Genomic DNA, 26456 nt, shown 5'->3' on the forward strand with positions numbered 1-26456 from the left:
AAAAAAATTTTGTTAGTCATGGATCAAAGGTCTTATGGAAACAGTTCCATAAGCATCCTAGCTACGCTGACTGGCAATTTAAATTTCCATGACACCAGTATGGCTTGCAAAAGTCTGGGCTCATGCAGGTATTTACAGGACATATGATCTATTTAACAAACGTCTGATGACGTTTGATAAACTACAGGTTAAGTATAAATTTCCTCAGACTTTTTTAAGCAGTTGAAGATAAGTTTTGACGCCTTTTTTTTTTTTAATGTTTCGCAAAATTTTCATTTGAGCTCATTCAGATTGTCTTCCTCGGTAAAAGATAATTAACATTTTTGAGTGACGTAACCGATTTTGTGAATATGGTGATTTTTTTTTTTTTTTATATAAATAGGCCAAAGCACAAGATTAAAATTTTTTTTTTTTGAGCAGTAAAAAATTTATATATTTTATATATAAAAAATAATATATAAATTACTGAAGACTGATGTATGTGTATACACAATAAATATAAAGAACAACCGCTTTATTTAGTTGAGACACATCTTTCTCTCTCTCCTTTTAAAATATTTTTCTAATATTTTTTTTTAGAACTCGGATTTTATTCTACGATATATCAACATTAAGCAAATGATCTGATCTTTTGCGAAGCGGATGGAGCAGGAACGTGAAATATGACCATGACAAAATTTCTGGGAGGAATGTTATTAGACTGCCATTAAACATATCAAGATGTGACACATAGTCAGAAATGCAGTTTGCTATTGTATACTGACTTCATACCAGATCACCAAATAAATAGAGAAAGATTAACAGCTCTCTCTCCCTCTCTCCCCCAGTGTTCCGAATACCATACAAGTACCGGCCCTTTTTCTTGCTGTGCTTTTGGGAATACTCATTTATTGCACTGTGTTTTGGTATAATGTTTGTGAGAAATGATCTATTATATGCAAGGAGAAGGTCACTGCCTCCCCACTAACGTGTCTACTGGGAATGTTCAGCCAGTCACTATTTTCAGACGTTTAAAACCTTGCTGATGTTGGATAGAAAAGCAATGCAGATCCAGTTGGTTCCTGTTGAATAACCTTACAATAAGAATGAATTGGTTTTGGTGAAAAGAAAAAAGAAAAACTAGGATATGTCCTGTATTAAAGGGTAAATATGTCCAAGTATTTTGGGCAAGAAGGTCTTGGTGTCGACTGCAAGCGTATTGGGATTAGGTGCCTCTGAATAATATTGTGCTTGCTGAAGTGTGACACGGTCGCAATAGTTGTGGCAAAACTTTGATTTATAATGCTTTCTTTCTTATACCATGGTCTGCATGAATGCTCAATTCTGATTGGCTGAACGGTGTGTTTAACCCGCTGAACAAGGTCAGTTTAATCACTGTTATATATTAATAATTAATAATCATAATGAGCAACTGTAATTATAGTAACATGAAGATGCAGTCGCATGAGATAAACGATTGTGTCGTGGCACTGATTATGGTGATTGTGGTAAATGTCCCAGGGCTGAAGAGGAATTTGAATAACTGGAGAAAAGATTAAATGTTAACACAAGATTTGAACATAAACAGCCTTATTATTTAGTAGATTCTAGTTCGAGATTCGAATCTTACACAAACACACGATGTATTTGAATGAGTTTTAACAAATAGCATAGCCTACGATACGAGTCACCCCCTATTACAGTGCAGTGTGATCCGTTTTTTTTTGTGATCCAATGCAATAGGATACAACGGAATAAATTTTAGATTTAGAATAGATTTAATATGGTACAGAAAGTTCGCTTTTATTTTCTTCGGTTCAGACAGACAGCAAATCGTAGATTTACTTAAGCGCCTTCTGACTTCTAACGCATGGCCCTTCCACAAACACACCCCCAAAAAAAGATTGTCTTTTCCTGTTCTGTCTCCAGGAAGATGCAGCTCTACCTCTGCCATGTTAATCTCTATTCTATGAACTCTCCATAGTGTTGACGCGTCATACTCACAACAGTGATTCACAGTGGTGCTGAGAGAACACGCTCGAGAAACAATTGAATGAAGAGAAATCATATAAGAATTGCACATATACTATTTATATATCCATCAGCTTTACTGATGCAAATATGTAAACGATGCATTGCTATACAAATGCCAACTTGTGTTCAATGCACACTTTTTAATCGATGAATCGCATTAACTTTTATGCCCTAATATGCAAAATAACCTACAAAATGAACCTTTGTTTTTTTTTTTATCCATCCATGGAAATAATCATGATTGAAGCACTTGATCGATGGTTAACTCAGCATTATACCAGTTTAATGCACTTGGAAGAGCAGCGACGCTCCACTTTGTGTCACACGGTTATTCACCCTTTCCGCATTGTGCTAGTTGTGGACTGTGTCGTGATAAAATCTTATGTTTTGATGTTAAATCTTCATGAACGCTGAAGGATGCGTCTAAGGATTGATTGGACAACCATTTATTGTGCCAGAATGTTAACTCTCTTTGGAATTGTCTCTCTTTGCTGCTCACAGTATGATAAATGACAGGACAATGTATTTATCCAGGTTTCTCCCTCCTTCCTGTCATTAATCTGATGCAATAAAGACAGTTCTGTCTACACATTCCAACGTTTCCCAGCTTCCCCCTGTCCCAAGCGTCTTGTAACATGGACATGCCACCTCCCATCACTTATTCCTTTCTGAAACTCTCATTCAATTGGCTTTTACATAGAGTTCATCCCGGTGATGTCATATCCTTTCCTATTTCTTTGAGGTTGACATTAAGGTTTGGAGCTCATCTCGTCGTACAGCTGGCACGATCCGGCTGACAGGCTTCTTTCGTGCCATGGTAAAAGTGTGCCAGCTGGTTTGGTTACATGCTGGCCTGTTGCCATGGTGAGACAGCTGATGTAAGATTAATTACCGGTGTGGCTGGAGAATGGCGTGTGGAGGTCGATGAGGGACAGAGAGAGAAAGACAGAGAGATAAAGCTTCTTGCAGCTTAAGCATGTAAACCAGCAAATGGAATCGTGCTTGTGTTAAATACTTCGTATAGTGAAATGCTGCTTTGGACATGGTGCAGTTGGGACTCAGTGGGACGTTAAATCAGAGTAGTGTTAATGAACGGCACCAAAATTTCTATAAGGCTCTTCGGATTCAAGATCATTTGCTTGTTTAATTAGAATATACCACTGGGTGCCACTGGAGTAGCCAGGAATAGCTTGGGCCTGGGGGGTGGAGGCTATTCATTGGGCTGCAAGTGATTTGTTTTGGGAACAACGGTTGTAGTTATTGAACCCCCGCAGTGCTGATCGCTGAGCACATCAAGCAAGATGAAAGCTCAAGGGAGATCACAACTTCACTGTTACCTACAGAACAGTGGCTGAGGTTTCAAATAAACAATTCTGCCAGGCTTTTTCTTCCCCCCGAATACATACAGCTGGGGCAATGTTGGGCCACTATTCAGTCCAGCTTTGAATAATGGACATTGTCTCAATGCAGCTTTACACAGATAATTCTGTAATAAAGAAACTTGTTCTTTATAGTTGTAAGATTGTCTCTAATGAGCGAGCCACTAAAATTCCAGCCGCCTTTAAATCCACTTACCGCCCAATGCCAATCGTTTAGTCGGTAAAGATTGGTGTGAATGTGGGCCCAGATTTCATTGGCAGGGTCGTTACGGGGTTCTTCGTTCAGGACCCTCGTTATTCGTCCTGATGCTCTGCCTCTGGGAGGATCTTCAATTCAAGATCATTAGAATGATTGCACATGAACAGCCTGAAGATCGATGAGGAGGTTACTCAAGAACTACGACAATGGATTTTGACTGTATTTATTTTGAACACACTGCTACAATGGCTTAGGATTACAATTACCATAAAATTACCATACACCTACATACATAATAATGGAACTGTAACGAATGGACATTTGGTTTCACCCAGATTTGGATGGGAAAGGTTTCTTTCTTGTACAAATTCAGGGAGTTTTTGTATGCCCTTGTCACCACCAGCTTGATCCTCAGGGATAAAGTGATAGGGACTAGTTTTTGACTCTGTATATTCGTAATTTCTATTTATTTCTGTAAAACTGCTTTGGGTCTATGTCTATTGTTAATCGGATTGCAAAAAGTGCTTCTTGCCAAACGTATGTAGAGTAAATCGACCTGGCCACGCATGTTAATTAGAATATATTTTAGACTATTTTAATATTTTCATGCCGTATAGTATATAAATATTTATAATATTTAAATAAGAACGTCGGCGGGAACTATATCTTCTTCCGCTGAACCAAAATATATATAAAGCTGGTACTTTATACCATACAGGTTGTTTCAGATATGAAGATATTACAGTATTACATGTGGGACAGAATATTACACTGCATTAGAGTATAAATATTTCAACTGGACTTAAAAAAAAAAAAAAAATTCTTAAAATGTTTTATACATATTTCATAGAAGTATCGATATCGGCAATAATAAAAAAAAGATTGGTATCGCATATCCCTAGTGCTTCTTTGCCAGTGTTGGTCCAGTGTTGTATGCACCCAAAATAAACCCTGGACTCACCTTAATTCAGTCCAGTTATTCCGCCGTAACCATGCCAGTGATAAACCTTATTATAGATGAACATTTGAATGAATCATCGTTGGAGCTTTGCATTACCAAGGCGTAATGTGCTTTTCTTTGTCATGTGTTTGTGTATGTGGAATGACCATAGGCAGCAATTTCCATGTTTTATTCCAAATGAACTCTCCCATAACTGTTCAGTGGGTCGAGATCTGGCAACCGGGCTATAAAGGACATTGTCTATTTCAATCAGTTTCAACTTTCATTCAGCAAGTCCTAGAAGAGCCCATGCCCATCCAGATCGAAATGTTTCCTCATATATAAGAGGTGATTAATTCATGAATCTTTTCATTGGAAAACTAGTCCCTCTCTTCCAAGAGTCAAATCTTGAGTAAACAAACACCTTTAAAACGTTGATCGGTGCCTCAATAACCGCGCTGAGACCTCAGTACTCCAGGAGTAAACAGTTACAGTTCTATGGCAGAATTATATTTCTTTCTCGTTTTCTCGTGATCACGACTTGATTTTCCTGCGATCTTGACAAACATTGTTTCCTCGTGATCGGTGCTTAAATTTTTGGGTGTGGGCGACATAAGAGCAAGTTCTTAACTACTGATCACGAGGAACGTTCTAGACGCAGAAACATCGACAGGCGCGTGGAGAAAACGAAATCGGGAAAACATCTTTCTAATGTCGAGATCACAAGAAAATTAGGTTGCAATAATGAGAAAACAAAGAAAGAAAAAAACAAACTTGGAATCCATGACCTCTTAGGACTTTCGCACAGTTCTGCTCACAGGCAGGACAACATATCAAACCGTTCTCACGAGGACTCGCGAAGACACGCAGTACAAACATGAGCTCAAAAATCTCGATGTATTCGCCGGTACAGAAGCACTCGCTTCAGCGCTACTGAACATCGATTTGACCTCAGAGTGCAAGATGTTCAAAATAAAGGCAATAAAAAGACAACGAATAACATGTTTCTCATCTTCGGTTTGTGTTTTCTTTCTTTTTTTTTTTGGGGGGGGGGGGGGGGGGCTCATCTGGAACACAGCCCAGAGATGTGACTTTTGCCTCACTGCTCACTGACTATCTCAGTAATGCACTAAAACCTTTGCCATCATTTCTGAACGTCCCGATGAATTCATGCTGGATTGATGTTGTGATTTGTGAAATAGATCAGGGACCCTGTGGAATAGAAACAAGAGCTGCAGGAGTGGCTTGGTTTTTATTTTTTTATTTTTTTTTACACTAGCAGTCAAGAGTTGCTGAGGGAAACACCCCCCCCCCCCCAAAAAAAAACAAAACAAAACAAAACAAAGAAAGATGTTCATTAACATGGGAGTGTACCGGCTTTTTAGCAAGATTTATTCAATCGTAGTCGGGGTCAGAGTGGTTAGTTTATCATTTGTGAATTACAACCAACTAAATGTTAAACAAATAGAGCAGGATGGTTCAAACTAAATATATCAGACTGTGTAAGTGAGCAGGGACCAGCCACAATGTGAAAAATCGCCCTGTTGTGTGGAGATTTAAAACCCTAACATTGGTGGTCTGCTTGAACTTGAGCGCCAACAGTTTGTTTCAGTTGCTATGGAGCATTTCTCTGATCATCCTTAACATTTCCCCCCGCTTTACCGCGGTTCGAATCTGGCGCCCCCCGGTTTATCGCGGAATTGCGTTTTCCACATAACTTCTTAGTTTGGTTATGGCGGAAGCACGGTAGACCAAGTAACTTACAGAGAAGCGTTTTTATGGAGTTTTATGTTGAAATAATGACGTTTATTAATACAGGTATAATTATGAATTATAAAATGAAGTAAATTAATACAGTCAAGAAAGTAAACTAACTTGGCCGCTTTTTTTGACGTCATACACACGTCAACTTATAAACAAGCAGAGAATCTACGCATAGGCTACTGCAACTGTATACTGTACAGTATATCTATCTATCTATCTATCTATCTATCTATCTATCTATCTATCTATCTATCTATCTATCTATCTATCTATCTATCTATCTATCTATCCACATACATACATACATATACTTTTTTTTACACAATATTTTTACACAACATTCATCTCGCTATATTCTTGCAAAAGTTTTCTATGTGTTTAAAGTGTGTGGGGGGATGATTTACAGCTTAAACAATAAAAAAAAAAAAAAGCATTTTTGGGGTGGCATTCCGGTTTTGGAAGTAACCGCCGCGTTAAACGGGGGATTATTGCATTTCTGAAGCAAAACCCGTACTTTCCTCAAAATCCTCAGTTCATCTCTCGAAAGTTATTTTTTTCGACAACAAACAAATTGACGGCATCGGAATGACGTGTCCTCCTGTTATTGTGTAAAAACAAGATGGTCAGAATGTTTCGTCACGTCGTAGGTATGACCGCGCGCTTCCGGTATTTTCTGATGGAAACTACAGTTTGGATTTCGTCGACTGAAAATCTAATTTTGAACAGCGCAAATGTACACATTACTCTTTGTGGAATGTTGGTTTGCAAGAAACCATACAGGAGTCGCACCTTTCCTCTACTGCGCTGGTGTTCATTCGTTCGTTTCCTGGTTGTTCATCCATTTTCAGACACTGTAATTGGGCGTTTTGTTCAGGTCGTATGTACTCGTCGATTGAAGGTTCACAAGATTCGCCTTTTACCCGTATTAGAGAACTAGTTGATCAGCGGTCGATCCGACTCCGTACACTCGCCCTTCGTTTGTGAAATCTGCACGATTCATCGATTCAAGACACATTTACAAAAAAGTTTAAACTCGACAGATTATTAAAAACTGGTTTAACCATTCAACAGCTTATGCACTAAATGAATGCCTGGATGTTTTAGGGGTTAAGAATATTCAGGTGAGAACCAGTATAATATCTTTCCATCAACATGACAAGACATTTAATAATGTAGGAAACAGCAGACAATCGTACACAATCGAGTCGTTTGAGAATTTCATATCTGATCTGAGAAACGCTCCAAAGCAACTGAGAAAAACTATAACATGGGAGTGTACTGGATTGTTTTTTTTTGTTTTAGCATTGCATTTACTAGATTCATTCAATCGTGCTTACGGTAACAGTGGCTTAAACAGTAGTTTGTTTATTATCCGGGAATTAGTAGTAACTAAAGGTTAGACAAAGACAATATGGTTTAACCTAAAATATAAAACAAATTGGGTATAGGGAAAAAAAAAAAACCTGTCCTATTGTGAGGGGATTTAAACCCTCACACTGGTGGCCCACTCATCTACCACTTCAATATAACTGCAGACTCCCTTTACAGTTCTAACTGAGCCCAAGTACTTGCTTTTGACTGAAGTATTAAAAGTTCAACTACCTGCATGTCTTCCCTCATCACATCCATAAACCTCCTCTCCTTGGACTTCCTCTTCCTCATGACCCAACCATCTCAATCGCTCCTCTCTCACCTCGTCTCCAAAACGTACTGCCCGCATGGTCCTTCAAATAAAATCATTTCGAAAAGATGCATTAAAGAAGCATCAATGAAGCTAAATAATGGAGATCTAATTCCTTTGCCTGACGAATGAGCGAATTTAAAAATCGTTCCCAGACTCATCTTTGGATCGTCGGATCGCGCTTTAATATTTAAACACACACAACACTTGTTCACAAACTTTTTTCTTTTTAATCTCAGCCGCAAGTTAGCTTATGTGTGGTCACAACGATGTAGAGCTGGATCTCTAAAGAATGGTATATGGTACTTGGAAAAATGTGATTAAGATACTGTAACACATTTATATTTCTTTAATAATTATTCATAACAAATATTGCTCTTTAATTCTGCCCCCCCCAATGTGTATACTAAACTAAACTTTCTTTTCGGCTTCTCCCGTTAGGGGTCGCCACAGCGGATCCTCCGCACGTTTGATTTGGCACATGTTTTACGCTGGATGCCCTTCCTAACGCAACCCTCCCCAATTTATCCGGGCTTGGGACCGGCACTAAGAGTGGCTGGGGATGGTTCCCTGACCGGGGATGGTTCCCTGACCGGGAATCGAACCCGGGTCGCAGCGCTGGGAGTGCTGCATCTTAACCACTAGACCACCAGGGGACCGCCCCCAATGTGTATACTGATTGACAAATAAAATCACTGTCTAATAACAAAAAAAGCGCCAAAACTTTCACAGGGTGGCCTTGTAGAGGGAAACTTAGGGGACTTTGTATTTTTATTATAAATTTTTTTTTATTGAATTTTTTTTTGTACCTTTAAAAAAAAAAAAAAAAAAAATGGTTCTATTTAAATCCTTTTATTTCTACCAGACCTGCAAAAAAAAAATTTAAATTCTCAATTTTATAATAATAAAGAAATAGGCACACCGAACACTAAAGCGCTAAAAAGGAATCCTTATTGTCATGAAAGCTCTTCAACGGCGCCATTGCCTCTAATTCATACACAAAGCGTACAACGAAGCACTGAGTGAAGCGTCAGATTCCTGGCTAGAGCGGGATTGGAAGTCTATTGCGTTTTGGTTGACAGGACTAAACGAGCAGGTTGGACTGCTACATCCACATTCGCTACATTTCCTTTTGCTTCCTTGGGAGGGAACCCCCCCCCACAAAAATCACAAAAAAAGTGCTTCATGATCATGATGGAAAGAACAGTTCTTCTTCTTTTTCCTATATAACAGATTGCGGTAATTACGTATCCTATTCAAGTAGATTTGCTGAGTGCTGAAAAAACAGAATGAATGATCTGTTGGCCACAATCCAGTGTTAAATGACTACAATTTTCCACTGAAACCTTTTCTACAAACACCGTCCTTCTGATCTCCGTGTAGTGTCGATCGCAAATGGAGGAGTTCAATGGAAAACACTGCGCTCATAGCCAGAAGGTAACGTCCTGCGGCTCCTCCCTGTTAATCGACAGCATAAGAAGGATATCTTGTGATTCATCTGCTGTTGCATCTTTGCTGTAATGAAACAGTGGCGAGTTCATTTTTGCGCCGTTGCTACCAGCAAGTAATGATACTACAGGATACATAGAACGTCTACTGACGGATCGCAGGATGAAACCAAAAGCGTGCTGCGACACCGGGCGAGTCGTTTAACTTGCCGACCCAATGTCTGAACTGCACCCTTGTTCCCCCGAAGTATGGCTTTGTTCGATCCAGCATGATTCTATTGCTTCGGTATTGCTGTAGGAGTTCTAACACTGCACTTTTCAAGCGTGCGTATCGGGTTTCGTCCTCTTAGACGGTCCACAAAACTAAAAAGGTGACGAGAGCGAAACGGTTCTATGTCAATACCAAACATGGCTGGAGTTCTCGCCCGGGCTTCACTCGGTGTATCTCTGCCGGGTATCGCTACATAAAACCTCCCACGTGGCCGTCCGTCAGTCCAGGATAACGAGAGAGCCTTCACAGTTCCACCAGCTTCCAGCTCCCATCACTTTTTTCTTGGGTGGACGCCGCGGAGTTCTGGAAGGATTCAGGTTGGAAAAAAAACGAAAGAATAACGACCGGAAAAGTTCAATTTTTTTACTTGGTCACCTTGATCCTTTTTTCTCCATTCTCCAAAATCATCAGGTAATACTGTGTACCGCTCGCAATCGATTGGGTCTACTTGACCAGCACGAAGCCATGCTGCGAGTCCACCGTCTCCATCATCTCACTGTCTGCAAAAGCGTCCGCCACCTTGAGGCCTTCGTATCCCGGTACTGGATTTGGCACCCCTGCTTCTGCGCATAGAGGAGGAGGCTGACCGGGTTCTAGCGGGGGTTCGTGGGGTTTCTGATACAGAACCTCACCCAGCTGGCAAAGGCCTGGCTCATGCGATTGGAAGCTGTAGGGCTGCTGACTCTGCAGCTGGGTGGGTATACCAGGGGCAAGAGCGGAGTGCTGCAGGTGGGGGTAATGACACAGGTAGGGATCATATGTCAGGGCGTCGCTGCCAGGCTCCATCATGGGATTATAAGGCTGTGTATTTAGCTGCTGGTGTGATATCGAGCTCTGAGCCTGAGAGTCCTGGTGGCTTATTGGTGTGCAAGATGCATACGACCCGTCCACTATGTGCATCTGGTTAAAATATGCCTGCATTTGAGACTGCTTCTGAAGATACAGTCTCTTCTGCTGCAACCTGGGGGGACACAGACTATTAGACTTTATTATACACTCACTCACCAGTCTGTTAGCAACATGTGTACACCTGATCATTCATGCAATTCGAAGTAAAAAAAAAAATAGAGGGTCATAGAGAATGTCCAGCCTGGAAGGCTTTAGTAGATCAAAACAACCACTCTTTACATCTGTGATGATCTCACGATGGCCATCGACACTTAATCTGTTGCTACACTCGACTCGAAACTGAAAAAAAGCCTGGTGATCTGGTTTTTGTGCACAATTTTATTCATTCGGCTGCTGCCTCACGATTCGGTTGAACACCAATTAATTGCATGAATGTTCCAGAGAAAGTGGTCTAACGCACCAAATGCATGATTGAAGTGGAAAAGTGTGCATACCTGTGCTCGGCCAGCTGCTGTTCCAGGCTGCGAGGCGTCTCTTTACAGAACATATGGCAGCTCCCGGGGCTTGCCATCAGGTTCGCTTTCTGTTGAGGAGCGAGAAGCTTTAGAGGAACCATTTTTATTATTATTTTTATTTTTTATATATCAAATTAATATGTAATGTATAAATAAGTATTTAGACTGTGTTGAGAAAAGAACAAAAAAAAGCCTATTTGTACAAAACAGTTTTTGAAGCATTAATTACAGGTTTACTGCATTACATTGGCTCGGTTCTGAACACAGCTTACTCTCCATGTGGAGTATTGCATGATCTCAGGGTTCTTCTCTGGGTCTCTGGTTTCCCACCTTATTGAAACATGTGTGTAGGCTTATAAGCTCTTTTAAACTGCCAATGGATGCAACTGAACGTGTGAGGACGAGTGTATAAAAACGTGTGTTTCGATAGACTACGCAATAGACCAGTCACAATGATTTATCGTGACCCTATAAAAAGAAAATTGCTTACTTTTTTACTGAGGAAAACCTGATATATGAACATCTGTGGTAAGATCTGCATTACATAGCCATGTATATTAGTTCAAGAAATGCCTTTAAGCTTTTATTACACACTAATAAAGACAAAACAAAACAGGTTTTCGGTTTGTCTCGAACAGGAAATTACTTTGGGGGGAGAAAAAAACAAAACAAACAAAAAAAACCCACAATAAAAAATTGTCCATATGGTGGTAAAATATTGCAGCATTACCGGTATCCTGTGTGAGGGATATTGTGGCTCCAGACTCTGTCTCCTAGACATTGAAGGGCCACCTGAGTACAACGCCATGTCATGCTGATGACATCCACCTCCCTGCATCCATACACACAAAACACACACACACACACACACACACACATTTAATTCAGTTCAGTTCTATTTGCATACCTCAGCATATGTGACACAGCGGATTCACAGGAATTGGGATGTAAAATTACACGCAAACCTTCCTGAGACGACAGGAGAAAGAAACCTTGAACTCAAAAGGGATCCTCATCAGGATGCCACTGATTATATTATTATAACAACTCGTACTTGAGTAAAAGTAGAGATACAGAAGGTAAAAGTGCTCCCTTTAAACTTTCACATGAGTCTGTCTGTCTGTCTGTCTGTCTGTCTAGGTAGGTAGGTAGGTAGGTAGGTAGGTATAGAGAGAGAAAGAGAGAGAGAGAGAGAGAGAGAGAGAGACAGAGAGAGAGAGAGAGAGAGAGAGAGAGAGAGAGAGAGAGAGAGAGAGAGAGAGAGAGAGAGATAGATAGATAGATAGATAGATAGATAGATAGATAGATAGATAGATAGATAGATAGATAGATATCGAGGGGTGCTGCACTTAGAACCGCAGTAAATCTTCGATGACTTAAAACGCTGTATCAAATTCACACGTGTACCGAATGCAATAGTAGTTTTAGGTGCGGAACATGGTTCAAATACGAGTTCCCTTATAAACATATGAACTGCCGGACCGAAAGGTTGTTTAGTCTCACCCTCGCACTTTGAGTGCAGTGTCACTGTAGCTACTCGATCCGTACCGGAAACAACTCTATCGCACATTTTTATCTGTTCCATCAGTTTATCTGTACATTAAATTAATACTTTTCAGGTTTTTGATACTCTAATCAACATGGGCATGGACAAAAATGGATGCTTTATGCAAATGTTTGTTTATTATTAGTAGTGAAACCAGACTCAACATAGAGCATGAAGACAAAATGTACTTGTAAATGTTTTAAAGTAATGATGGTGTTTTAAATGACGTAAATCATCAGGACACCAATCGGAACTTTCGCTACGTTTCCACACGGACGGTTTTAATTGCCGGATTTTGGTGCTTGATTTGAGACTTGGCGCAGCAGTAAAACAAAGTTTAGTGATAAAAAAAAAAGATTTTTCAGGGGAGTTTATTCGAATAATTTTTTTTTTTATATCTGAGTAAAGAAAGGACGTCATGAATAAACGTGTGTTGCGTTGAAGGTTTTAATTTCGCCTCGTATTTATTTTTTTCTATTTTTAATTAAAATGGTCAAACAGAGACGCATGCTGCATTATTTACACATTAACATTTTATAAAAAAAAAAAACGTAATGCAATAACGCTTTATTAAAGCGTCGATTTTGACAGCGTTAAATTTGATCGGTGCCTATTTAATCGATTGCTCAATTAAAAAAAATTATAGATTTTTTCTTTATAATGGTTTAAAAAAATGTAAACTGTTGATGTTCACAAATGGTAATAACAATAAACGATGTAAAAAAAAAAAAGTAAATAATGAAAAAAAATCGACAAACAGTTTTATACTTTAAATTCTTTTGAAATTTAACCAAACCGTGGCTTAAAAACCGAGGTACGTCCCAAACCATGAATTTGTATACCGTTACACCCCTAATAACTGATATTTGGGGGCAGCATGACAGTCCTTATAATTACACAGCAGTGCTTATGGCACAATCAACATGCAAAAAAAAAGCAAAACTAAAATAAATTGTGCATCATGGTGGATAGCCAACATTATCTCATTGTGATCTTGTGCAACCTTTTGTACGATTCAGCATATTAAAAGAAATCAGCATAAAAAAAAAAAAAAAAAACCTCTGACTGAAGGATTCCTGGATTTGACGCTTTCTTTCCTTCCTCCCTTGGGAAAGCGTTGCGGCACGCACGTGTAGACTTTCCCCCAGTCGGATTAGTAAACACGTTTGCTTGTTATTTTTATTTCCTACAAAATCTCAAACCAACAACCCCTGTGTGGAGTGAATAGCTTTAGGAGCAGTGGGCACTGGCCTCCAGTATGAAGCCTCTTACACCAACAATGACGGCATTCACCGGGCGCTCGGGACGGACAGTAAACAACCGGCAGTTGGCTGCTTCTACTTTGGCTCTTACGTAAGTGTGTGTGAGGAGAGCGAGAAAGTGAGAGAGCTGGAAAACGGTGAGAAAGACTCGAGCCATACCAGCGGCTTATTATCCTTCACCACTGACGTCCGAGTCCTTAAACCTTTCAATGCAAGTGTAAAAGAGTGAGTGCTGACCTGCAGTAAGGGATCCAGAGGGTTGTGTGGGTGTGTCTGAGGGCTGAACGGTCCTAGTGAGGGATTCTCCCCGGAGCCCATCTGCTCATAAACCTTGTTGAGCTCCAGGATGCCTTTTGCGCGAGCCAGGTTTTGTAGATGCTGCCGAAATGCCACCATACCTAAAGGCGGAGGGAACGAAACAGGGAGAGAGGAAGGCAAGATGAGACAAAACGAGCATCGCGGATCACATGAGTCACTATCTTTATTTTTGATTTACAAGGTGGGGCTGGAAAAGAGAACAGAAGGTCAGGATTTCATGTACAGATCACGAGCCTATGCCAACTTGTCAGTGCTCGATCATGTGACCCGAGTCGCAGTGGTAACCGGGTTATTTCAGGATGTCCTGCGTTCACGCGGCGCCTCCGCTCCGGAGTGTGTTCACTGCTCCACGGTTTTAAAACGAAGCAGCACGCGCACTCGATAATATATTCTCCGGTTATTTTTGCCCGGCAAAGTGATCGAGGATAATTATACAGGCGGTCTTAATGGGACAACACGGGACCAGGCTTGAGCACTGCCTCTGATTCACTCAATGAATCATCAACCCATCTAGGAGAATGGAGGGGGAGGGTGTGGCGGGGCAAGGAGAGGAAGCAGGAGAATATAAGTGCTACTAAACACCTTTATTTAGATAAGGATCAGAATGGGCTTCGGGGGGTGTGGGGGGCTGAGTCGGACAAATCATGTGTTGAAAAGTGCCTTCTGTACGACGGCGCTCCAGTTCAGACCTGCTCCCAGCGTTCATGACGAACGCAATATTTACTCTCTACAAAGTGCTGGATTGCCTTTTAACAGCGCACCGGTCCTTGAGGCAAGTCGTAAAAGATCCACACGCGATTGCACATGAGGTTTAGCCGTCACTCCTACATGCGCTCATTCAAATATTTTCATTTGAACGGCGTACGGTAAAAGATCCCGAATATCTTCTTATTCATTATTCACTACTCTTGTTGAAGGGTGCAGATAACAGAGAAACACTGATATTCAGCGTGCCTGATGTTAGCTGGTTGTATTGTTTGTTTATTGAGATTTAACGCCATGTTAGCATAAGGGCTATAAACACGACGGACATGCGTCATCATCAAATCTATTACATTTTAATGACTGTACAGTCGTCCCTCGATTTATCCCGGTTTTCAATTTGCCGCACGAATATTTTGCTTCGCGAATGATCCCGATTTATCGTGAAAAAAATCTAAACTTCTAGGGCATTGTTGTTATTGAGTTTTATGTCGAAATAAGGTCATTTATTAATAAAAAAATATAAAAAATTGTAAAATCAAGTAAAAGTGTACCTAAAATACCCTACAGCGCATCGTATATTTACCCGAGACAAAGAACACGTCGTGTTGTTTTTACGAAAGCGTGGCAAAAATCTACGTAGTGAATTGTTTGCTATTGAGTTTTATGTTGAAATAGGGTAATTTTTTAAAAAAAAATTAATTATTCATTGTAAAATGAAGTAAAAGTGAACCTAAAATACCGTACGGTGTGCGCATCATACATTTACACGAGACTAAGAACGCGTTGGGTTGTGTACGAAATCACGGTTTATGCCACGTAACGACTGCAATAAACGGGGGACTAATACCGTAATTTCTGGACTATTAAGCGCACCCATATATAAGCTGCACCCACTGAATTTGACGAAGATTTATATTTTTAACATAAATAAGCCGTCTACACTGAAACCAATAAACTTTACACAGGCTTTAACGAAAGACAGAGTCTGTTACACGGCTTGTATCTAAACAGTAGCCTTCCAAGAAAGTCATTGTTCACGGTCTTCCTCCTTCCTTTCACAACAATTTCTCTCGGGAGTTTTTCTTTTGGCATCGTCGTGTGTTTAAAAATCACCATCGGTGAAGTTTTTCTCCCGATGCCGTGCAGCTCAGAACACAGGCGAAGTGTGTTTTTTCATGCCCGGTTGTTTTCAGCATGACGAATGATTCGCATTTCCTGTTGACAGTCCGAGTGAGCGGCAGGTTAAACGTCAGAGGAACATCATCCATATTTATGATGTGGTGCGGCCCGATTCAGTGGAAGCGCATCTGATTTAATATAAAGAGTTTCATTGGTTCACCTGAACCCGTTCCGCAATTTCATTGGTCTAATGTTACGGGGCTCAGTTTTTTGTCTTGAAGTTTGTGAAACCGGGAAAAACCCCGTAAAAATCCATAAATTAGCCGCTTCATTGTTTAAGCCGCGGGGTTCAAAGAGTGGGAAAAAAGTAGCAGCTTATAGTCCGGAAAATACGGTATATAAGAAATTTGAGCTTCACAGAAGACAATACATTTTCAGGTGATACATTATGAAAGATTCCTTGTAAACATGTTTTAAGTAAAATCGTTTCCTAGCAGAATTGTAAAAGTTACTGTCCAACAAGATGTGTTTAATAGTCAAAGGAACTTGACATGAGAGACATAAAGGGGGAGGAGTTTCACCCATCAGCAGACACCCATGAGTAAGTCTTAAATGGTCAAGTCGGCCAACTATAAGAGAAACTATAAGAGACACGTTAGCGGGTTGTATTTATATTCTTAAAATACATTGCGTGCACAAACATTTGTGGGCCATAAGATTCGTATGTGCATTTTCAACATCCTATTCCATTTAATCCCCATGTGATGTTATTTGGTTGGGAAGGTTTGTGCTCATTTAGCCAAAAGGGTGTTAGTAATGTCAGGTACTGATGTAGGTGAGGAGAAGAGGCCTGGGGTGCAGTCAGCATTTCAATTCATCCAGAAGGTGTTCAGAAGTGTTAAGTGCTCTATAGCAGGCCATTTAAGATCTTCCACTTCCACTTATGTAAACTAAATCTTTATAAAGCTGGCGTTCTCAGCATTCTCATGTCGCAACAGGTTCGGGTCTGCATCCTAAGACATTCTATACAATCGGGTGCCTCCAACTTTGTGGTGTCAGTTTGGGGAAGAACCACATCTGGCTGGAATGTATGCAGGAAATGATGTCGTTTCCTGCATCAGGTGTGAATCTAGAAAACGTATAAATCAAGGGGGTTGCTTTACAATATATGACATGTGAGTAGTATTAGAGGTCCTGAAGGCAGGATATTTTCCCCCGTGGTGTACAGAAGTAAAAACAAGTGAAAGAGGGAACAAAGGTAGGAATGGCAACCTTGTGTGAGTGAGGTATCGGACGCTCGACGTCCCTCGCGGAAGCTGACGGGTGAGCGGTTGTGAGTTTCTCTCCTCTGTGAGCTCAGCATGTGCATGGCCGGGTTGGGCAGTGTCACGCGGCTGATGAAGGGGGGATTCACGCGGCTGATGGAAGCATTGGCTAGAACCGCTTTGTTATTGGGGGACGCGTCATCCAGCAGGCTCAGGTCACTGTGCATCGAGCCCGTGTCGTACTCGGAGTCCATGCTGCCCAATGAGAACAGCTTCCCTAGAAAACATTCACAATATACAATATAAAGCCATGCTTCAACATCTGGTGGATTTACAGAGTAAATATAAATAAAACACTTTTGGCCCATTTCCAATTACACAACATATCACATTATCCCATTATTTAAAAAAAAAAATATATATAATATATATAATATAAATATTCATTCATTCATTCATTCATTTTCTCCCGCTTATCCGTAATTCGGGTCGCGGGGGCAGCAGTCTAAGCAGACCCCCGCCTTCGACTGCTGCCCAATCCTCACAGCACCGTCCCTTACGGTCCCTCCTGCAGGTGGTGAGCCCAGGGGAAGAATAATATAAATATAAAATATATATTCCGCCATTAGTGTGGGGGATTTTTTGTTTTTTGTATTAAAATTAGTTTTTTTTTTATTTTATTTTGAAGCATGCTCTTAATGAACATTCCAGTCCACATTTAGTTCCCATTTACTGTTATAATTTAATGCTACCACATCCAAAAACATTCGATACAGTTGTGTGACTTCCACTTTGGGGTAACAGTTCAGACAAGAATCAAATAACATTCGGGTGTCCCAATACTTATATCTATGGTTACATGTAAACTACCAAAAGTAAATTCTTTCCTATTCCATTATCTGCTGTATACATTTTTGGTCATATTGTAAAAAAAATAAAAAAGTCAAGTATTCTGGCTAAACAGAAGACACTTCAGAGCCACATTTGAATCATGTTATACAGAACATCAGCTGACCTGCGCTGCTCAGCGCTCCGGGTTGGTTGGTGACCTCGGACAGCGTGTGTCTGCGCTGGCCAAAGCGGGCCGTCTGGTAAGCGTTGAAAGCGTGCGCGGCTTCTTCTTCGGCGTCTGGGTCCTCCGTCTCGATGCCTTCATCTATAGACGTCTCCATCATGTTACTAGGGGATGACGTGCTGGATTTCCGCACAACCACCGGAGGCAGAGGGTCCAGCATGCAGCCGTCCACCTGAAGGCAACGAGATTAAAACGTGAACAAGTGTCTGGTGATGGGATTTGCGACATGGATTTGGCTTGAAACGCGATATGACAGAAAGCATAAAGGCTGCAGTTTGCATTTATAGAACATGTATCTAATTAGCCATGAACATTGATTTTTTTTTGTAAGTTTACCTTTCATTGTTTTTAACAATGTAAATCGTCTCAAAGCAGCTTTAGAGATAAAGTTCATAAAATAGTATCAATGCATTTATACGTTTAGTGCCTATACGTTTGTTCCTAATGAGGGAGCCGGTGGCGACTGTGGCAAAGAAAAACTCCCTGAGATGGCATAAGGAAGAAACCTTCAGAGGAACCAGACTCAAAATGGAACCCATTCTGATCTGGGTGGCACCGAATGTCCATTTATTGCAGTTCCATCATTGTTAAGGTGTGCAATGATGGGCGCTTAAATGCAAAACTGTTCATTGAGTTGCTCAGTATTTTGATGGATCACATCACCAAATACTACACGTTACTACTACCGCCTTATCCTACTTGACTCAGCTTCAATTTCAGCAAAGCAAAACAAACTTTTCATGCATCCGAAAACATTTCTTAGTATCTACAGGCAATATTTTATATTGTATTGCATCATATATATGTTTTAAAGAATTATACCCATTTTCTTCAGCTGTAGCTTTTGAAAACCCGGAAGTTGTGATGTTTCACCCACATCGCTGTAAAAATGTCTAGTTTAAAACGTACTCATTATAACCATTAGTCCTTGTCCATCACACACACACACACACCCACCCACCCACCCACCCACCGGCCAATCACATATCACGATTTATGTGGATTTATGAGTTTAGAGCTGACAGCCGAAGATTTGGGAAGACATGAGCTAATGCATTGTTGTGGGGTTGAGTAAGGAAACAAATGTCTGGAAGCCCTTCTTCCTTTCTCGCTCTCCCTCTCCCTCTCTCTCTCCCTCTCCCTCTCCCTCTCTCTCTCCCTCTCTCTCTCTCTCCATTTATTTGAATGTGGGAGTGGGGGTGGGGTGGAAGTCTGGAATGCAGGGACAGGAAGTGTGTTTTGGCTGAAAGGCCAGTCAGAAGTCTATTCAGGCCAGAATCAACCAAGACATGCAATCTTTTGCTTGCGTGCACACACACACACACACACACACACACACACACACACACACACACACACACACACACACACACACACACACACACACACACACACACACACACACACACACACACACACACACACACACACACACACACACACGTAACTGCCATGGATCATCTGGCTGTGTTGCCAAGGAAACCAAAGCCCTGAAGCTGGTTAAGAGAGAGAGTGAGAGAGAGAGAGAGAGAGAGAGAGAGAGAGCGCGAAAGCAGCTTTGTAGGATTCCTGATCACAGTTTCCTGCAGCATACTGGGTCAGGAATGCTGTTACCCAACACATGAATGAGGAAAACGAGTACAGGGCGAGTCACTGACCCTCCCTCTCGCCCTCCACGAATGCATCATGAGGTATCCGTGATCAGTCATCATTATCGTTGTCATGGGACAAATTATGCAATTCTTTGCCATTAGGGACTCATTGTTAGGTCTGAGGAGTTATTTAGTGCTTTCAATATTTATTACAAATAATCTGAAGATTAAAAACAAAAAAATTAAACCACTTTAACGAGCGTGTAGTGTGATTCGGTTTATACTGTACTATAACAAAATGCCCTGAAGATATTTGATTCCTCTTGTACGGTACCACAGCCAACAAACCATTCTTTTTTTTTTTTATAATTTATAGTTGCAGTTTGTATTGTGGAATGTCCACAAACACACACCTCCTGTGTCCGAAAACTCTACAGAACAGCTTCACTTTCTGAGGGATACAAAACTTCTTCTGAAAATGGCAATAAAAGTCTCCACACAGGATCACAAGCATCTGTGAAGCATCCGGCATACAGGGCCATGTGTCTGCTGCTACAATACAGAGAACGCGTTAAAATAAGTGAATCAATCTAAATCTAGACAAGTTTGTGGACACCTGACTATAAGATTAATTGAACACCTAATTCCATTTAACCCCCATTTGCTGTTATAACAACCTCCACTCCTCTGGGAAGATGCTCCACTAGATTATAGTGTGTGCTTGTGGAGGTTTGTGCTCATATAGCCACCAGGGTGTCAGTAAAAGCAGGTACTGATGTAGATGAGGTGAAGAGGCCTGGGGTGCAGCCAGTGTTCCCAATAGGGTTGAGGGCAGAGCTCTATAGCAGGTCATTCAAGACCTTCCACTCCAACCCATGTGAAGCATATCTGCATGAAGATGGCTTTGTGTTCAAGGGCATTGAAATGCTGAAACAGGTTTGGGTCTCCTAGAAAACGGAATGCTACCAACTTCGTGGTAACAGTTTGGGGAAGAACCGAATATGATTAAAAAAAGTCAGGTGTTCCAATACTTTTGCCTGTATAGTGCATTACTATCAGAGCTGTACTGGTGGGGGAAAAAACATTTAGATTGGTCATACTTGACAATGCCCTTGAACACAAAGCCATCTCCATAAAGATATGCTTCACATGGGTTCGAGTGGAAGGTCTTGAATGCATTTTAGCAGGACTGTGGTATAAGCCTGAGAAAATAAATAAAAACACAAAAAAAGGTGCAAAAAAACTACAAACTATATTTCATACCTGTATTTATATTCACTGAGGACGCATTATTTCTTCAATACGAATAACGTTTCCTCGGCACGGACATCGAATCGCAGCTTGAAATCACACGATCGCGCCTCCTTACACATAAAAGCTTTAACACAACAGCAGTAATCAACAACACCGGCCACCTTCTGTGTGTCTGTCTGTTTGTATCCACTGCTGAGTGAGACAGAGTCTCTTTGTGTGGTAAGTCGCATGGACACGCTGAGTATTTGTGTGTGTGTGTGTGTGTGTGTGTGTGTGTGTGTGTAAATTGGAAGACAGGGGAGGATGCCTGGGCTGGGACGAATGGTCAGCTGTCACGTCCGACGTGTGACGAAGCCAGCAATGTGTCTCTTGTGCGAGTCTGGCAGCTGTGTGTGGATTGAAGGCCGGTTTGGGAATTGTAACGTCTCTATATCTCTCACCCTGCTTCTAGCCTCAAGTGGCGAGAAAAAGGGAAGAGTTGGGAAAGAGAGAGAGAGAGAGAGAGAGAGAGAGAGAGAGAGAGAGAGAGAGACAGACAGATGAAAGCAGTGGACATCAAACAGCCTTCAAAAGACCCACCAAAGACAAAAAGGCTTCTGGAGCACATTTTTGGCAAAACTGGTAGTTGCTACATGGCCGGACCAAAACTGAGTCTGGGTGATGCCTGTGCCACACACACACACACACACACACACACTGATGGCGTCTCAGTTTCTGCCTCCAACAAGCTGCAATGACTCGGGTGAACTATGAGCACTGAGCAGCGCCATGTTGTGTTTTGCAACATATGATAAAAGAGCCCTTAAGGAGGAAGGAAAAAAATTAAAATAAAAGCCTAGACAAAAGTGTTGAAAGTTTCTGTCCCGCAGTGCGATGAAGAGATAAAACAGCCCGCACTCACTTTGGGAGTTCCCACCTCCTCCTCCATGAGGCTGTGATCAGGCGCACAGGAGGATTGTGGGTAGGCGTAGGAGTCAGCGCCGGCCTGAGGCACAGCCAGCGAGCGCAGCAGATGCACATTCTGGGGCATCAGGCTCACCTGGGGAGCGCCGCTGCCCGACTGGAATCACAGAGAGACGGAACATGAGCTTATAAAATAAAACGCCCAAAAAAAATACAACAACTTCAAATACGAGTGGTGAAGAGAGGCTTACCTTCACCATGGTCTGATCGGCGATGGTGCTGGGTCTGCGCTGGCGAGCGTCCAGACGGGGCTCCACGGGGAAACTGGATCGGTGTGCTCGTAGTCTCTCCACCAGCAGGTAGTAAATTGCAGCAAAGTGGTTATAGCTTTTGTTCTGGAGAGACTGCAAAACATAGCAAGAAATCTCACGTCCTTGTATTTGTTTAGTGCAAATTCTGTGCTTAAATCAGGTGCCAGTTGGAGATTTCACTTCCACAACACTCCCACTGAAGAGTTTTTGCAGGAAAATAACCAAACTGAGCTGAAATCCGGCCCTCGAATACAGAACTTTGACCCCGGCACTAGCCGAAGCGTTCAGCCTATTGTTGGGAGTGTTGTGTTTGGATCGGACAATGCCACTGGGCGCGAGTCCAAGACGGTATAACTGGCCCTGATCTCTAAATGGGAAATGTGCCCTTCCTCTTTCCCTCGTCAAACGCCAGCCAATTCCCGACTTCGCCAGCTCATGCTAATAGAAACGGACCTCTCCAAGTTACCATCCAAGCTCATTCAGCCACACTGTAACGTATCAGTAAAACTAGCAATGAAATATTGGCACTGGGTAAATGTGCAATTGAGTTTAGAGTGAATTTTTTTGGAATTGTAGTTCAACTGTTTTAGCAAGACTGTCAAAACCTAGCAGGAAAAAATACATTCTAAACTTTTACAGACTAACAAAATATTTAGAGTACAGAAATGATCATTATTGGTCAAGCTCCATCTATATAAGGAATGTAACACGTAAAAAAAAGAAAATAAGTTATAAGAAATAAAAAAAATAATAAAAAATTATCAGTCAACCGAACACATAGCAAAGTTCCTTTTCTTATACCACCACCACACTCATCTGATAAACTAGCAAAAAAACTACCGTAATTTCCGGACTACTATCTATAAGCCGCAGGTGTCTACATTGAAACTAATTAACTTTACACAGGCTTTAACGAAAGACACTAAATGCAATATGTTGCGCTTCCTTTAGGAACATTCCACTATTACTGCGTGTGTGTAAGACCGAGGAATATGTCCTTATTATTTTCTGATGCTCATTTCTAAGTTTCTTTGACTAACCCACAACGCTGTTGTCAAGAAAAATAAAAAAGCAGGAGTTTTGTAAACCTGTCTGTGCTTATATGAATTCTGTTGCAACTGGAGTTAGCGAGCTCTCCCTTCACCCAGACTCAACGCGTTACAACGGCCTTATTTCTAAACAGTAGCCTACCAAGAAAGTCATTGTTCACTGTCTTCCTCCTTCCTTTCACAACTATTTCTCTCGGGAGTTTATCTTTTGGTATTGTTGTGCGTTTAAAAATCACCCGATGGAAGTTTTTCTCCCGATGCCGTGCAGCTCAGAACACAGGTGAGGTGCGTTTTTTCGTTTCCGTTGGGAAATTTCATTGGGCTAATGTTATTAGGTTCAGTTTTTTGGCTTGAAGTTTGTGAAACCCAGGAAAAATGCATAAATTAGCCGCTTCGTTGTTTAAAAAAAAAAACTTACTTATATACACACACACTCACACACCCACAAAACTGGGACTTTAGAGGTTATAAAATAAAGGAACAATTTTCAGGGTTAAATCTGCATTTTGTTTTACAAAAAATACATAGATCTACTGACCAACACGTGACCCTGAGAGAGAATCTGAGCAATGAAACATGACAAACACGTGCATGGTTATGGATGGTCAGCAACAGAAAAGCAAATCTGGCCTCTAAATCACCTCTACAGTCTTGTGCTGGTCGATGCCGAGGCTGTGCATGAGCCTCAGCACCTGCTCGCTGTACACTCCCAGTCCGGCGTAGTCCTCGTTCGAGCTGGACTGCTGGTAGAGGAGGGGTCTTTGTATGGGAACCTCAAGCACCATCCACTTGTGCTCCTTAATCTGAGCCACCGAAAGACGCTTGGATGGGTCCAACACCAGCATCCTTCGGATCAGATGCTCACAGTCTAAAAAGGAGGTGGGAAAAGATAAGTTCATTTTAGATCACGGGCAGCAGAGAAACTGCTGTACTGAAGTAATAATAATTATTCATGTTTTCTTTTTGTAAAACAATTTCAGGAATTCTACATGAGCAACTGATTAATAAACCAGTACGAGACGAGCGGATTTATAATACAAACTAATTAGCAATCAAAAATGACTTTTACTTCCAAATTGTTGACTATTCCAAACTATTTAAATCCAGTTACAAGTTGCAACAGTTACAGAAAAAAAGTAGTTCCCTCACCGGTCTTTCTTCCTCCTCTCTTTGAATTAAAGTGAATAAAGAATAAAAAGAATTGAATTAAATAAATCAATCAATGAATCCAAATAAAATTCGGAGAACCTTTGATCTGGTCACTGGATGATGTTTTTCCTATCTGCTATACTTTAAAGTTGTGGCGTGTTTGTCGTGCAAATCCTTGTTACTATAGAACTGACTGCATATAGTCATAGAAGATGTACAATAATATAAAGGGGAAATTTAAAGTCACAGATTGAATTTTTGTTGAAAAGTGAAATCAACACATGGCAATCAACATCCACAAATCTGACAAATGGCAGAATTCGGTAGCATTGGGGTATAAAATCGGTACAATTTCCGCTCACAGGTTACTAATAGGCTGTAGATGTGTGGATTATGCGGAAAAGTTTTGATATAACCAATAATATTCATGTCTTCTCCTTATACCTTTACTAACATGTTTAAAAAAAAAAAAAAAAAAAAAAAAAAAAAAAAAAAACTTTATTGACTACCCATGGAATAAACCGATTATTCATTTCTCAGTAGGGGGGAATTCTTTGTGAAAATTCAAAATGACTGTCAGTAGTAAATCACACATCCACTATACAGAAAACTGAGAGAGTCATAAGAGCTGTCCGGCATCAATAACAGTTTTATGTCCTGACTTCTGGGGCTTATAAAAAAAACAAAAAAAAAACAAAAACCTTGAATTAATCCACACTGCTGACTTTATTAGCGCAATAAAAAGAGACACCAGTGACTGATGCTCTTCCTTCTCCTTCCATTTGACTGATAGAAATGAAAAAAAAAAAAAAAAAAAAGAACACAAAGTATCTTATAGGACAGTGAGCAAAAGGGCACAGTCAGAAGCATGGAGTAAGCAGTGTAGCCGTTATGTACACTGAGGAAGCACACAGAAGCAGTGACGGCACGTACCGTCTCTGGAATATGCGGTAGATGTGAAAAGCAGCTGTGTGTGTGTGTGTGTGTGTGTGTGTGTGGGTTGGGTGTATGTTGTACATTATCTCATTCGTGAATGTTACAGAGACATAGTGTGTCGTCGGACTTCACATGACTCATGAACCTGACGTTAATGCGGGAAAATGTGCTGCTCTTTCTCGAGTATGTCTCCCCTTCTCTTCGCGAGTTCCTAAACATCTATACTTTATTCCACCTCCTTTATTTTAACGATGAATGAGGAGTGCCAAAAAAAACTCGCATCAGCACCTTTGAAACGTTGAAAAGGCAATGAATTAAAAAAAAAAAAAAAAAAAGAAAATGTGCTTATACTTGTCAAAATGTACATTACAGCAGAGTTTAATTCTTTCTTCTAAGATTCCAACGATGTTCGGAAATTGGGTTCAGAGCGCAGGGATACATGATGGATTCCTCCTGGAGCACAGAGGGTTAAAGGTTCTCACTGAGAGGCCCAAGAGTGGCAGATCGGCGATACTCGGGTTTGAACCGCCGACCTTCCGGTCAGTAACCAAGAGCCTTAACCACTGTCCTACCACCTTGGAAACTGGTACGAGGTCTGACTGTCTCACGTCTCACACACACTAAACACATCTACAGCAGAAAGCATCGGTCATCATAAATCCATCAGTTTAACTTCGTTTCCAAGTTTTAGTGAAGCCCTTTTTAAAAATAAACTTTGAGAGCAGGGAATTTCTTTACAGACCGATCAAATGCATGCAAAACAGTTAAACTAGTCTTGTTGATTTTTTTGAATGGGCTTTATAGCACAGCTGTCTTGAAACCGGTATTCGATAATACGTTGTTTCATTGGCGACATTTTTTTTTGGAAATCTGGACAAAAGTATTGAGACACCTGACGTGACCCGACATTGTA

General features: G+C 40.9%; 1 protein-coding gene and 1 long non-coding RNA gene across 3 annotated transcripts in view; both read right to left on the reverse strand.

Annotated features, from left to right (window-relative positions):
* Positions 1-568: 568 nt before the first annotated feature.
* On the reverse strand, positions 569-6555 carry LOC310730453. The gene is made up of 2 exons (XR_014534840.1): positions 3810-6555; positions 569-3364 (listed from the first exon to the last, which is right to left on the reverse strand). It is a non-coding gene; the product is annotated as an uncharacterized lncRNA (long non-coding RNA).
* Positions 6556-8183: 1628 nt separating this feature from the next.
* The window catches only part of sik2b (salt-inducible kinase 2b), a 50720-nt gene continuing 32447 nt past the window's right edge, over positions 8184-26456 (reverse strand). The window contains exons 7-16 of one of the 2 annotated variants that reach the window (XM_083549401.1): positions 24100-24326; positions 22350-22502; positions 22097-22255; positions 18290-18521; positions 17282-17551; positions 14105-14265; positions 11790-11891; positions 11039-11127; positions 8653-10656; positions 8184-8382 (exon numbers count right to left, since the gene is read on the reverse strand). In XM_083549401.1, coding sequence (XP_083405527.1) covers positions 10140-10656; positions 11039-11127; positions 11790-11891; positions 14105-14265; positions 17282-17551; positions 18290-18521; positions 22097-22255; positions 22350-22502; positions 24100-24326 — 1910 coding nt within the window. In that variant the 3' untranslated portion in view covers positions 8184-8382; positions 8653-10139. Of the gene's footprint in view, positions 8383-8652; positions 10672-11038; positions 11128-11789; positions 11892-14104; positions 14266-17281; positions 17552-18289; positions 18522-22096; positions 22256-22349; positions 22503-24099; positions 24327-26456 lie in introns of both variants that reach the window. The other variant, XM_083549400.1, reaches the window with a different exon arrangement.

The sequence above is a fragment of the Silurus aristotelis genome (assembly GCF_946808225.1).
Source record: "Silurus aristotelis genome assembly, chromosome: 8".
Taxonomy (NCBI): domain Eukaryota; kingdom Metazoa; phylum Chordata; class Actinopteri; order Siluriformes; family Siluridae; genus Silurus; species Silurus aristotelis.